At 46.1% G+C, this 13,829-nt stretch overlaps 1 protein-coding gene across 1 annotated transcript in view; it reads left to right on the forward strand.

The window, feature by feature from the left end:
- The window catches only part of PEX6 (peroxisomal biogenesis factor 6), a 38,126-nt gene that overhangs the window by 3,121 nt on the left and 21,176 nt on the right, over positions 1-13,829 (forward strand). The window contains exons 2-9 of the mRNA XM_053313402.1: positions 1,886-2,049; positions 2,989-3,072; positions 3,772-3,874; positions 5,509-5,645; positions 6,708-6,819; positions 9,623-9,831; positions 11,288-11,480; positions 12,451-12,527. Coding sequence (XP_053169377.1) covers positions 1,886-2,049; positions 2,989-3,072; positions 3,772-3,874; positions 5,509-5,645; positions 6,708-6,819; positions 9,623-9,831; positions 11,288-11,480; positions 12,451-12,527 — 1,079 coding nt within the window. The remainder of the gene's footprint in view (positions 1-1,885; positions 2,050-2,988; positions 3,073-3,771; positions 3,875-5,508; positions 5,646-6,707; positions 6,820-9,622; positions 9,832-11,287; positions 11,481-12,450; positions 12,528-13,829) is intronic.

Here is a 13,829-nt window from a genome sequence, read left to right on the forward strand (position 1 = left end):
TTTGATCAAGCAAGATACTAGTGCTTTGAAGTAAGAGAGTATATAGCAGATTTCTTATGCCTTAACTGTTAAGTGAACCTGGATATGCCCCTTTGGGAATGGTTCAGCCTATCATGGTTGGAAGGAGTGCTGAGCCCTCACTCTTGCTTGCTCCCTTCCTCCCCTCCTTGATGCAGAACTGTGATGCAAGATTTGAAGTGGTTTCAGATCTTGGTTTATTTCAAGGAAGTTAAAATAACCAAGACTGGTCGTTTCAGACATACCAACCATTCTTGTTTTGTGTTTAACCTTAGTTGCAAGTCGATTTTTTCTGAGGCTTGTGCAGGCAGGAGAAGGGGCAATACACACTTTTGAGGCTTGGGGGTGTTGTGTGAATCTCAAGATTTAGCTGTGATTCTGTGTTACATCTGAACCAGCCCGTAATGTCAAACTCTGTAGAAGAACACAGTGGTAATGATAGCTGCCACTGTTCCCTCTAAGGCGTGCGCATGTGTGCGCACCCACAAGTTTTCTGTCCACTCAGTTAATGTTAGCTTCCGCTCAGGTTGAATGAGAAAGGCCCCACTCTGAATGCATGTACGCACACAGTGCCTTGATACAGCCACCCGGAACAAAGTGCATTCTTCACAGAGATGAAAAAAAATTAGAGGGACCACTGATAGCTACCCTTTGGATATATGGAGTTGGAGATAGAAGTGGAATGGAGGAGGTGAGGAAGGATTGGCCCACATAAGTGTGGCAAGAAGAGATGTAGGCAGACTACAAAAATTATTTGCAGTGTGGGTTTACAAAGCTTTTGAAATATTGGCCAATCCATGGATAGGTGGGCTAGTAACTTTTTTTTAACTTAGTTTCAAGTAAAAGATATGCAGGTTTCTGAAAATGAGCATCTTTGAATTTCTTAAAGATGATATGACTCCTCTTGAGTCAAATGATGACCTTTTCCTTTCCTTTCAATTTGGGTTTGTGAAAATGGAAGGGATTTACTGAGCAGGGTTTGCAGGACTCATTGTATGGGTTAGAAATTCTAGATGGCAAAGCCTGGATGTAGCTCCCTAGCAAAAGTGCCAGATGAAAATTGTGCTTATAGAAAATATGAATGAAATGATACCGTTCTGGTGGGAAAATCAGGGTGGATTTGATTTAAATCATGATTTAAATCACTAGCAGGGTGGATTAAAATCAATGATTTAAAAAAAAAATCAAAAAAATCGGATTTAAATAAAAAATCGGATTTAAATTTAAAAAAATCAGATTTAAATTTAAAAAATCCAATTTAAATTTAAAAAATCCGATTTTTTTTATTTTTTTAAAAAAATCATTGATTTTTATCCACCCTGCTAGTGATTTAAATCGTGATTTAAATCAAATCCACCCGGGGAAAATCTAAATATAGGAGGTGTGTGACTACTTAAATACTTATTTATACAGTGAGGGTTGCAGAAGATTCTGCCTCTGGATTCTCTCTCAACTATTAACACCCCCAAGCTTAGCTTTGCATTAGAACTGGTGCGTTTTCCTCGTACATGTCTATTCTTCCCTCGCTGTAGATGTATATTTTAAGATCACTACCACCCCCTAGTTCTGTACTTCTAATTGTCAACATAGATTAGAGTCACTGGTTCCTACACAGATGTGCATTGAACATCCACCGCTTAACCGTTTGTGTCTGTGTCTACCGAAAAGGTGTTAGAATTTGATAAGGGGAGTTGACATATTTGAGAGCATGCAGTCCAATGAAGGGATTATTGGGCCATTTCTGAGTTGCTGTGGGATGGGGCAAGATTAGAGAGGGTGCTGCACTTATAGAAGATTAAAATAATATCCTGGCTGTTAATCCTGCATAGCAGAATTAAAACAGAATAGGGCTGTTTGTCCTCTGTAGAGATATGGGGAAGCAGCTGGTGTGCAAGAGGTAAATGGAAGTCGGTCCTTGCTATCTGTGCCACCCTTTGCCAAGGAGCTGCACATAGAGATTGTGTCCTCACCAACCTACAGCACCAGAGGAGTCTATGACCAAATTCTCTACCAGCACTTTCAAACTCCCAGGTTAGCCATTCAGTAAAGATGACAACCTCTGTATCCATCTTTATGAGCTCAAGGGAATAATCTTGCTGATTAGTCAAGCAACTTAGTTCAGGCCTTGACAAATGTTCTTTAGATCTAGGAGCCAGCCCCAAAAGTTAAGAGCCAGACAATAGAAACTTGGCAGAATTCCCAGACTTAGTGATGGATATTGGATGCGGGGGAGGGAAAGTGGGCTTCTTTTTATCCCTTTTACAAGTCACATACATAGAACAGAAATCGGGTGACTGGAACAAATAAAGATTTACTCAACAAGCCTGCCTCTGATTATCCTAGTCTAGGCACCATGGCTCCCTGGCACCTGAGATTTGTCAAGCCCTGACTTAGTTATATTAACTGAGAGAAGTGTTGCATACTCTTCTGTCTTGTTAAGCCTGTTCTGTTCCCTGGGCTTTGTGTGTCAAGTACGCTTGATGGCTTCTCCTAGTAATTTCTTGATTCCTCTCAGTGTCTACTGGGCTACACAAAGCTTAATTCAGAGCTCTGTTCCCTAATCTACTCTGAAAATGGTTAATTTCTTAAAGCAAAGTAACAAATACTGTTTGGAAGGTTAAATCCCCCTCATTCCCCCTTTCCTGTGCACTTTATCTTACAACCTGATTTAAATATGGGATTTAAAGGGCAACTTTTTTATTCAGAAGATAACCTTTTCTGTATGTTAGTGTTTCACATGAGATCTTTATACTACAGTTAAGATGGCTTTTTGGAACTCCTTGTATTCCCATGCAGAAATCTGAAAGGGCTTATTAAACCACATCTTTTCATTTCTACCAGAGAGATAAAAACCACTTGAAACACTGTTGATGGCTCCTTTTGCTCAGATAGCTTGACTGTCAAATAGACTTTCTCTGTTCCTTGGATATAGTAGTCCGATTGTCCTTCACCATGGCTGTTTTATTGCAGGGTAGTCCAAGAGGAAGATATTCTGTGTGTTCCAACAGTTGGGCATCCTGAGTTCCTGGAAGGAAATTCAGAGAATTTTTTAAGGTATGTTGTTCATCAACTGAAAGCTAAATGAGGAAAGCTGTCAATCTGTAGTGTCTGGTTTCTCAAAGTCACTTGGGTTGCCTCAGAGTAAATGTCTGAGATCTGTCCTACAGAATTGGAAGTTTTAAAACTCTGGATTAAGGATTGCCGTTCTAATTATCCTCGCTGTTTGAGACTTTCTGCTGAAAGTAGAAAGTGATTGTGTGGAAGTAAGGTAGGAGGAAAACTTGGGTAGCTTTTCCTCCTACCTTGCTTCCACACAACCAAAAACTGGGAGTGCACACAGCTCCCAAGCCCAGGTAGAACACAGTTTTTGGTAGTGTGAATGACCCCTCTGACTTAAGATCTGCGGAGGTTCTGTGGCAGGACTGCACAACTTCAGCCCTCCAGCTGGCGTTGGGCTACAACTCCCATCATCCCTGATCATTGGCCATCATGGCTCAGGGTGATCAGAGTTGTAGCCCATCAATAGCTGGAGGGCTGAAGTTGTGCGATGGAGTTCAGGGGGTTGTAGTTCACACTGAGAAAATGGTAATAAATGAAGGCTATATTGATCCAGGTGAAAAATACCACTTTGGGAAGAACCATGGAACTGCCTACAGATTTGGAGTTCTGTCAGTGTTCCAGTTGCTTCCTGTTGATTATTGCTCTATCCATGGTCTTTGGTACTGGATTTTAACCTGCATGCTCTTCCCTCAGATGGCCAGAGCTGTACTTCAAGGTGAAAAAGATAATAGCAGCTGAGGAAAAAGATCGGAATGTGGGGTACCTGGCTGACATCCAGAACACTTCTTTGTTCCTGGTAAGGCATTAGAGAGGTAAAGATTGATGTAAGCACTACAGCACAGACCTTCTGTGTATGGTGAAGCTTGTTCACCTTCGAAGTCACTGTTGACTATACCATTTATATATTTGCTTGCTTGCTTGCTTGCTTGCTTGCTTAATAGATTTGAATCCCAGGTCTTCAAGGTGGCTTATAAACATATCTGAACACATTTCTTAGTTTCCCTTTCAGCAGATTCAGTCTTCCTCATTTAGCTTTTTCCACCCTAGAACAAAACCAGCAGACTCCCATCCTTCATTTGATGTGTAATCTGAAGGATTCTCAGTGTATTGATGGATGTCAGAATCCTCACAGAAGAGAGCTTGATGGAGCTGCCTTCTGCTTCTCTGTTGCTAGTCATGGTTCTGGCTGTTTTGGCCTCCACAGTAGGGCAAAGAGCAAGTGCTCCCCAAAAGCACCTCCAGGCCCAGACCAAATCCGGAATGGAGTCATTAACAGTGTTCAGATCAGGATGACAGAGTTTCTCCTGTCATACAGATCTTCCCAGGACGGCTGCAGGGGCAGTGCATACAAAATCCAAACATAGGAAACTGCCTTCTACCGAGTCAGACCATTGGTCCCTCTAGCTCAGTATTTGTCTACGCAGACTGGCAGCGGCTTCTCCAAGGCTGCAGGCAGGAGTCTCTCTCAGCCCTATCTTGGAAGTGCCAGGGAGGGAACTCGGAACTTCTCCATGTTCTGCCCAGAGCAGCTCCATCCCCTCAGGGGAATATCTTACAGTGCTCACATGTCGTCTCCCATTCAAATACAAACCAGGGAGACCCTGCTTAGCAAAGGGAACAATTCATGCTAGCTACCACAAGGCCAGTTCTCAAAGAGTGATGTAACCTTAAGTGAAATATCTTTCTCTCCAGGTTCGTAGAAAGCCATGTTATTCTCTTTAGCAATGAAAATGTGCGGGGGGAGTGGGGGGGGGGCAAGTTACATACCTTGTACCAAGTCCATGATATATGGATATGGGTTATATATACTATGTACATATGTACCATTATAGTATGGACTATACTGGTCCATTTAGCTCAGTATTATCTGCACTGACAGGATGGGCCATAAGCTCTCCAAGGTTTTGGGGAGGCATCATCCTCAGCCCTACCTGGAAATGCTGTTGGGAACTTTCTGCATCTATAGCTCTGCCCCTGAGCTCTGGCCCCATTCTCACCTGTAATAAAACTCAGCAGGGCTGCCAGCAGCCAGATAAAATTGCTTTGCAGGTGAGTTGCTAAATAGCCACCCTATCTTAAAGGGTCGCTTCAGAAGATCTCTATGAGGTACCATTAGGAACATAGGAAGCTGTCATATACTGACTCAGACCATTGGTCCATCTCGCTCAGTATTGTCTACACAGACTGGCAGTGACTTCTCCAAGGTTGCAGGCAGGAATCTCTCTCAGCCCTATCTTGGGGGTGCCAGGGAGGGAACTTGAAACCTCCAGCTCTTCCCAGAGCGGCTCCCTGAGGGGAATATCTTACCGTGCTCACACATTAAGTCTCCCATTCATATGCAGCCAGGGTGGACCCTGCTTAGTTAAGGGGACATGTCATGCTTGCTACCACAAGACCAACTCTCTGCCATTGAACTGCCCTGTCTTGTAGGTCGGGTCAACAAACAGTGCCATCCCATCTTTCCCATCTCAAAATGGCCGTGGTTTTTGGAGCAGTCTATCTCCTGCTGGACTCTGTGATGTAGTCAAGGAGCTCTGTGACATTCTTGGACCTCACTTGCATAGTAGGTAAGTCGGCTTACACAATTTGAATTCTCCATCATAATGCATTGTTACAGGGGGTTGGGATTGTGCTCTGTGTAGCTGTTGCCCTTTGTGGTAGATTTCTGGATTTCTAAACTTTACTTTGGAATGGTGGGATTGTGCTGGCTCTGGAGTGTGCTACTTTTAAGAGCATTTTGTTCATACTCCACAGACCCCCCTCCATCATAGGTGAGTGGAAGTGCTTTGGAAGCACCTAGCCTCTTCCATGCACTTATGTTGTGTGCAACACAAGATGGTTATACTGAACCCCTCCACTGTGGTTTGTAATGGGAACAGTAATTGCTGCTTTTGAGACTCTTCTCTATGACTCTGTGTCGGGAAGTCACTGCTTATGTTGCTTGGTCTGAGGATTAGTGAGGCATGGCAACTCTTGCTAGGTGTTGGGATGCCCAAGGAGCACTCCATGGATCTCAGAACCTAGGAAGTGGAGTCTGTTGGAAGTTCACTGCCAAGGAAGGATGCTGGCAGAAAGGGACCCAGACTGAAGAATAATAAACTGTAACTGGTTGTGCTTTCAACTGTGTATTTCTTGGAAAAGACTATCTTTTGGTTTGTTGGTTTGTTTTTTGGTGAAACCATAAATCCTCTCATTTTAAAAATATTTGGACTTTCTCGGTTGAAGTAACACCCCATACCTAAAGCATTCCCCCATTATGAATAGCCTAAGGGGGAGCTGTTGAAGATAAATGGTGGCAGCAGATGGAGTTCTGAAATTATAGGAGTGCAGGGAAGCTGCCTTATACCGAGTCAGCCCATTGGTCCATCTAGCTCGGAACGGCCTACAGTGACTGGCAGCAGCTCTTCAAGGGTTTCAGGCAGAAGCCTTTCCTAGCCTGGCCTGGAGAAGCCAGGGATTCAACCTGGGATCTTCTACATGCAAAGCAGATGCTCTCCCACAGAGCTACTGTCCCTGAGCTGTCCACTGATCTATCTTGGTTGGAGCCCTCATATTGCATGTTCTAGAAGGCATGTTATCTCCAGTCTCCCTCCTTGCTGTATGAACTGCTGTCGATTTCAATCTTCCAGGGGAACTCTGCTAAATGGAGCTGGAAGCATCCTTCTCTCAGGACCTAGTGGTGTGGGGAAGATGACAGTGGTCAGAGCTGCCTGTAGCCGCCTCAATCTCCATTTGTTCAAGGTAATTTGACTTGGCCTTTCACTTCCTTGATATTTATGATCCAGTGTGTACAGAATGTGGCCCTTGTAATTCTTGTGACCCCTAGCTAGCGCTCTATGGAGAAGAGTATGTCTCCGCAGAGCCCCTGGCTCTGAAAATGAAGAGCCTTAAAGATTAATGATTATCTTGTCACATTAAACGTTCATGGACTGCAATCCACTTCATGAGATGCACTAAAGCTTATTCTATTTTATTTATTTATTCATTCATTCATTCATTCATTCATTCATTCTCCTCACAACAACAATCCTGTGAAGTAGGTTAGGCTGAGAGAGAAGTGGCTGGTCCAGAGTCACCCAGCAAGTATCATGGCTGAATGGGGATTTGAACTTGGGTCTCCCCAGTCCTAGTCCAGCACTCTAACCACTATACCACACTGGCTCTCATGCTCTGGTGAATCTATTTGTCTTCAAGGTGCAAAAAGACATCTTGCTATTTTTGCTGCAACAAAATATAGTCGTCGTCCCCCAACACACACACACCCTTCCTGGATCTAATACTGACATTTCTTTTCCTCACCCCTATCCCCTGTGGTGCACCTTTTCAGCTGAGGGCGGTTACAAGGTACAGAAGGTAATGGGGGCCTCTCTTGGGTGGCACATGATTGCATTTAATTCTCTTATAATAGTGCCTTCACTCACAGGTTACATAGGAATCTGCCTTTATACTGAGTCTGTTAGTCCATCTAGAACAGTATTGTCTGCTCTGACCAGCAGCTCCTCTCCAGGGTTTCAGGCAGGAGCCTTTCCCAGCCCTCCCTGGAGATGCCAAGCACTGAACTTAAGACCTTCCACATGCAAAGCTGACGCTCTGCTGCTGAGCTGCAGCCCCATCCCTGTGTTCTCCCATGCAGGCACTTCTGAGTCAAGAGGTACCATTAGCAAAGAACAGTTCAGGACTCTTGGGAGTGCCTCCAAATCTCCCCACTTCATTGGGCCATGGTAGGTTTCTCTCCTCAACGCTGATAACATACAGTATTGGCTCTCTGCTTTCCCAAGCCTCCTTAACTGGGCTCCTCTTTCTACTCTGTGAATGCATCATTCTCTCTTAGTATTCAGTTTAGTATTCACTGCCCAGAGCCATTTGGATGGGGCAATATAGAAATGTAATAAATAAATAATAAACCTGCTTTACGTTTTATACAGTTCATTTCATTTAATATTTATAGTCTGCTCTTCTTTTCCAAGGAAAACCCAAAGCAGCTAACTATAAAGACAACCACAATCTATATTTGTTCAAAAAATTCAACAAACCATGATTTGTTGGATTATGCATGAGATTCGAAAGAGTGCCAAACCCATTTGCTCTCCCTCTTCCTCCTCCTCCCCTTTACTTTTCACGTCAGGTGCAGAGCTGTGATACAAGAATCCTGGTTTTGTTAACCACAACCTGTGTGTTGTCCAGATCCAGTAACTGTGGTTTAATTGTGTCTTACAGACCAGGATATGAAACCATTACCTTGCTTTGTAATGCTACAGGTTCTGGGTTCAGATGATGCACAAAACTATGGTTTAACAAGCCAGGATTCCTTCTCTGCTGCCACAACCATGTAAACTCAGTTCTTGTTCAGGTCGCACTCATGATCTAACAAACCATGATCTATTGCATCATCCAGATTAGACCAGTGTCCCTGTGACAATCAGAATGGCCACAGCTAAGACTACAGCTACCATTAAATTTTATTCATTCATTCATTCATTCATTTTCTATACCGCCCTTCCAAAAATGGCTCAGGGCAGTTTACACAGAGAAATAACAAATAAATAAATGAGTGAATACTAGCTGAGAGAGCAACTGTGTGCTCCTTGGGGCCAGCTGTTCCCCTCTCCCTCCTGCCCCGGACTCTCCTCTCTTCCCCCTCCCTCCAGCCCCACGCTCTCTTGCCCTCCCCCTTCCATTCCTCTCCCCTCTCACCCACCACCTGCACAGAGCTGTGGTGGGCAGCCAAAAAGGACCCCTCCGCTGCCATTCCTACTCCTGGGAAGTGAACAGGAGAGCCCAGCTGCCCGTTTCCCTCCCGTCCCGGCCTCCAATGGGCGCCGGGGCTATGCCCCACGACCCGTTTCCCTCCCGTCCCAGGCTGCAACAGGCGTGGGGGCTTCGCTCCCACCACCCATTCCCCACTCACCCCCTCCGGCACCACCCAGGCCAGGGCCAGTCCGTCCCTCTGCCTCCCTCCTCCCAGGCCAGGCTAGGCCTGCTGCCGCCGCCTCCTCACAGCAGCCAGGCCAACTGGCGCCCAGCCAATCAGGTGCCTCCTTTGCCGGCATGCATAGCCCTGCCACATCCCCACGCTGGCTGGCTAAGATAGTTAATTATAAAGATAATGATTCAATTCATAATTAATAAATCAAGAAACTGCAATAACTGTCCATCTTGTTTTGATATTCTGTTCATTTAATTAAATTTAGTTAACCTGTAGCGGGTTCTGTTGTGTTTCTGAGAAGGCTGCTCCATTGCAGAAATGCTCTTTGGCCTGCCACGGTTCTGTCTTCAATCTGCCAGCATAGTGTTTTGTAGAGTGTTAGACTAGGACTGGGAAGACCCAAGTTCGAATTCCCATTCAACCATTAAACTCACCGGGTGACTCTGGGCCAGTCATGCATCTCTCAGCCGAACCTACTTCACAGGGTTGTTGTGAGGGTAAAAATAAGCATGTACACTGCTCTGAACTCCTCAGAGGATAAATAAATAAAATATTTAAAATAATAATAATAATAAACCATTCTTACAGTAGAATCCCCTTCTCTCTGTCTGCATCTAGGTGGATTGTGTTAGTTTGTGTGGCGACACCAGTGGCTCTACAGAAGCAAAACTACAGGCTGCCTTCTCGCAGGCTGAGCACTACAGCCCTTGTGTCTTTCTGATGAAAGATGTCGAGCTGCTGGGAAGAGATCGTGATGGGCTTGGGGAGGACTCCAGGGTCATCCTTGCTTTAAGGCACCTCCTCCTGGACAGCAAGGCAAATGCCAGGTATGCACCACCCCCTAGAATGTCCTGGTTTTCATCTGGGGTATCTGAAAAATACCTATCATTAAGAGATGCAGATGCGGTGAAGAGTTGCTGTAGTGACCAGCCTCCCCTCCCTCTAAAGAGTTAATGGGAAGTGAACCCTTGTCTTGACTGATAGGCTGGTGAACTCCAGGGCTCAGCCAATCAGCACACCAGGTGGGTGGGACCTAGAGAGCTGTTGCCAGGAAGAAGGGAGTTCTTTGTTAGAGAAGAAGCTAGGCTGGAGGTGCTGAGAAGGACATGTGGCCATGGAGGTTGGCTGCAGGAGAATAACTCTGCAGATCCTTGAAAGACAGGAGGGCAGGAAGCTTAAATTCTCATCAGGCATTTAGTGAGTTCAAGGCAAGGAGCCAGGGCTTATGGCTTCAGGAAGTTTAGTCTAGGGAAAAGTTTGTTTAGTCAGACTTTGTGTTAGGGATGTTCTATTTCTTTGGTGTGTGCGCTTTTGCATATTCCTGATACTTTTCTATTATTGTTTACCTGTAATGTAATTAAAATAAGAAACACTAGCCTACACCCATCCTACCTAGGGCATTGCAAAAGTCTATAAACCTTTAAGCGTGCATTAAGGCAACCTATTTTTGTAACCCTACTAAGTATTCTTGACTGTACCTAAAAGCTGAGAAAGACTCAGATGGAAGCAGTCTGTAGTAATTGAATAAAACTTTTTAAAAATTTTCTTTTCTTTTTACAAGCTTCTCCAATTTGGTTTTTAACTCTGGAAAAGAGAGGGGCTGAAGGGGGATCTCTCTGGTGCAAACACATCCTCAAATGTTCAGTAGCTATCAGTTTTCTCACCATGTTTAGGCTTGCATGTGGAAGATTTTTGTGCTTGTCCAAGAGCCAAATTAAGAATTTTTTCCTCTGGGATTATCCCACCCCAAGCCCAGAGAGTTTCTGTAGACAAAAAGGGGTGGTGGCGGCAGCATTTTTAAACTACAGGGAATATAGAATACTTTTAGGAGAAGCCTAGCCAGGCAGCCCAGCAGGGATGATTCAGCATTTCTTTCCCTCATGTGAGCTTGCTCTGAGACAAAGGTTGTAATCTGCTACAGTTGCCTTAGGCGATCCATGCAGGGGGATGTCAGGGTGCACTCTGCCTGGCCTCCATCTCTGTTGTCACCTGGCCATTTGCCCTCTCCTCCTGTGCCAGATTTCAACTGGGGGGCAGGGCAAGCGGGCAAAAGAATGAGTGTCTCTTTACCACTGTATCCCACACTAGGGATGTTCACAAACCTGCTTGGAGGCCCTTTTACGGCCCTCATCCCCAGACGCAATCCACAGTCCCACAGCAGCTGGAGAGCCTCAGGTTGGTCACCTGTGAGCTAGAGGGTTGCAGTAGAAGACCAAGGCGTTCTCTTCCGGCTTCTCAGCTGGCTATGAAGTACTCATGGCATGCCCATGTGTTTCTTGGCAGTTACCCTGTCCTAGTGGTAGGCACAACCACCAAGCTTGAGCGCGTTCCTACAGATCTGCAGACAGCTTTTCTTCATGAGGTGAAGATCGAAGCACCCTCAGAAGAGCAAAGGAAAGCCATCCTGAGCATGCTAACGGAAAGTCTCCCTCTGGGCAAAGAAGTGAGCCTGACCAAAGTGGCCCGGCAAAGTGCGGTGAGTGGCACTGCCCAGCGACCTAGAGACGGGCCAGCCAGGCCGTGGGGTGGGCTAAGCATAGTCATTCAGCAGCTGCATTGAGTTCTGAGTTGTAAAAACTGACCTAAAGTGTGGGCCTCCATGAAAACTACAGTAGTGAGGGACTTTCCATAGTGTAGTGTTTCTGCTGAAGGACCACCTTGTTCCCTTCCCCACGGAAATGGCATGGCCCAAGTGGGAATGCTGGCTCTAGCTCAGGCTGGCACAGCATAAGGCCCGGGGGCTGGATCCAGCCCACAGGGACATTTTTTGCTGGCCGCCAAGTAGAATATCCTGCAGCAACAGCAGGAACCACTAAGAGCTGACCTTTCCCACTGATGCACAGCAGTAGCTCAATGCAGTTGGCTGTTTTGAGATGTTCTCTGCCCCTGGACTGACACCTAATGTCACCATCCCTCTTTTCCCCCATACTCCAACCCTGTGCTTTTATTAACATTTTCAGTAATTAATTTTAATGTAATAATTTGCTGAAAATTGATCTTGGCTCCGTGCAACAAGTCACGGTCAGTTCTGGCCCACTGGGGCATTTGAGTTGTGCACCCTTATGACTAGCTACTCTGTGCACGATACCACTACCCCAGGAAAGTCATTCATGTGGTCAAGCCTACTTTGCTCTTGGAGTACACTTGGATTGTTCTTATCTAGACTTTTTAACATTCTAGAGGTAGAGACATTATTTTTAATTGAGGCTTCCTCTTCTAAGAGGTTTGCAGGCCCTCATGAATCCATAGCTTGTGGAGGAAATGGCTGGTTTATTTCCCCCCAGATAAGGAAATTAAGTGGCAATTGAATGAGGATTTTTTTCTATGTACAGAACTCATCTGTTCCTTAAGGAGGTTGCTTGCACAAGGCCTTCTCTTCCCACAGTAAGTATTGTCACACTGAGTATTTTCTTCCATCTCACCTTAGTTTTGTTCCATGTTCATAGGGTTTTGTGCTCGGAGACTTCTGCACTTTACTTGCCCACAGCAGCCGTGCAGCCTGCACCAGGATCCAGAATTCAAGGTACTGGAGGGATTCTTTCCTTCTTCACATGCAAATGACAAGTCAAAATAGCATGGTGGGGAGAACGGACTGTTCTGTCCAGCTAAGCTGTCTCTGCCGGTTCCCCGCTTCCCAGATTACCTGCACCATAACTAGAGAGCAGAAATGGACGGAATTGGTGCAGGTGCAAGTGAAGTTGGGACTGGAGTCAGAGGGGCACGACTATCCATAATCCTTAAGTCCAGCAAGAGCGCCCCCCCCCCGCCGCCTCCGCCATTGTCAAAACAACTAGAAATCACCTAATTTGACGTGAGGGCAGGTGAGAAGGTGGGGGAGGGAGAAAACTCAAAATGTATTTCAGAGTGTGGAAGACGCGTTGCTGTTGCCTTACCGACACAGCAGAGACCTCTGGGTTTCACAAGCAGCCGCCCTTTTTCCTCCCCACTGCTGCCTGATGCCAGCTCTGGGGGATGCAGCCTTCCTTGCTTTGTTTCGAAACACTAGCTCTCCGCCCAGCTGTTTCCCCCCATACTCAATACTCCCCCCCCCCAGCCACTGCTGTGTTGTTATGGGGAGGGGAGGTTATTTTCTCCCCACTGCCACTGCCGCTTCTCTCCCTGTAACTTCTCTCCCTGCAGCTGACCCCATTGCCACTTCTCTCCTCGCAGCCGCCCCTGTTGCCATTCTCGCTGCTGCTGCCGCCACGTTCTAGAGGGGAAATCAGCTCTCTTGCTCTCACAGTGGCAAGAGGCCATTAGAAATGGTGACGGGTGTGCCTGCACCCCAATGCCATTTTCAGCAAGGCTCTTGCTGCCGTAAGAGTGGGAGAATCGGCTCTCTCTTGCTTGCACAGGAGAACTGATCTTCCCGCTCTGCCCTAGCCCCCCCCACCTTCAGTTCTAGGAGCAAGCAAGGCAGGGAGATCTGCTGGAGTGGGGAAGGGATGGCAGGCGAGGCCCCTTCCCTTCTGCCTCTGGCTGCCGGGGAAGGAGCTGGAGGTGGAGGAGTGAAGCGCAGAGCAGGGGGAGGAGGAGGAAACTGCACTACTGTTGTAATCAGCTGTGTGGAGGGCTTCCATTTGGGGCACATGCGCGCACATACACACCTTAGAAGGAATATAGGCTTTGTGGCTGACCCACCTTATCTCGGTGTCCCGTCCCCCCCGACTGCCAGAGACACTCCCTGCCTTTCACTTTTTTGCCATTTTTCATAAAACTTTACAGCCTTGGTTCCCCCAATCTGCTGTTGCTTTTGTGGAATTTTTAACAGGATGGCTTCTTTTTCCTTCAGTGTGGGATCTAGCTAATCAGGGGTCACCTAGTG

The sequence above is a fragment of the Hemicordylus capensis genome, chromosome 1 (genome assembly GCF_027244095.1).
Source record: "Hemicordylus capensis ecotype Gifberg chromosome 1, rHemCap1.1.pri, whole genome shotgun sequence".
In the NCBI taxonomy this organism is placed as follows: domain Eukaryota; kingdom Metazoa; phylum Chordata; class Lepidosauria; order Squamata; family Cordylidae; genus Hemicordylus; species Hemicordylus capensis.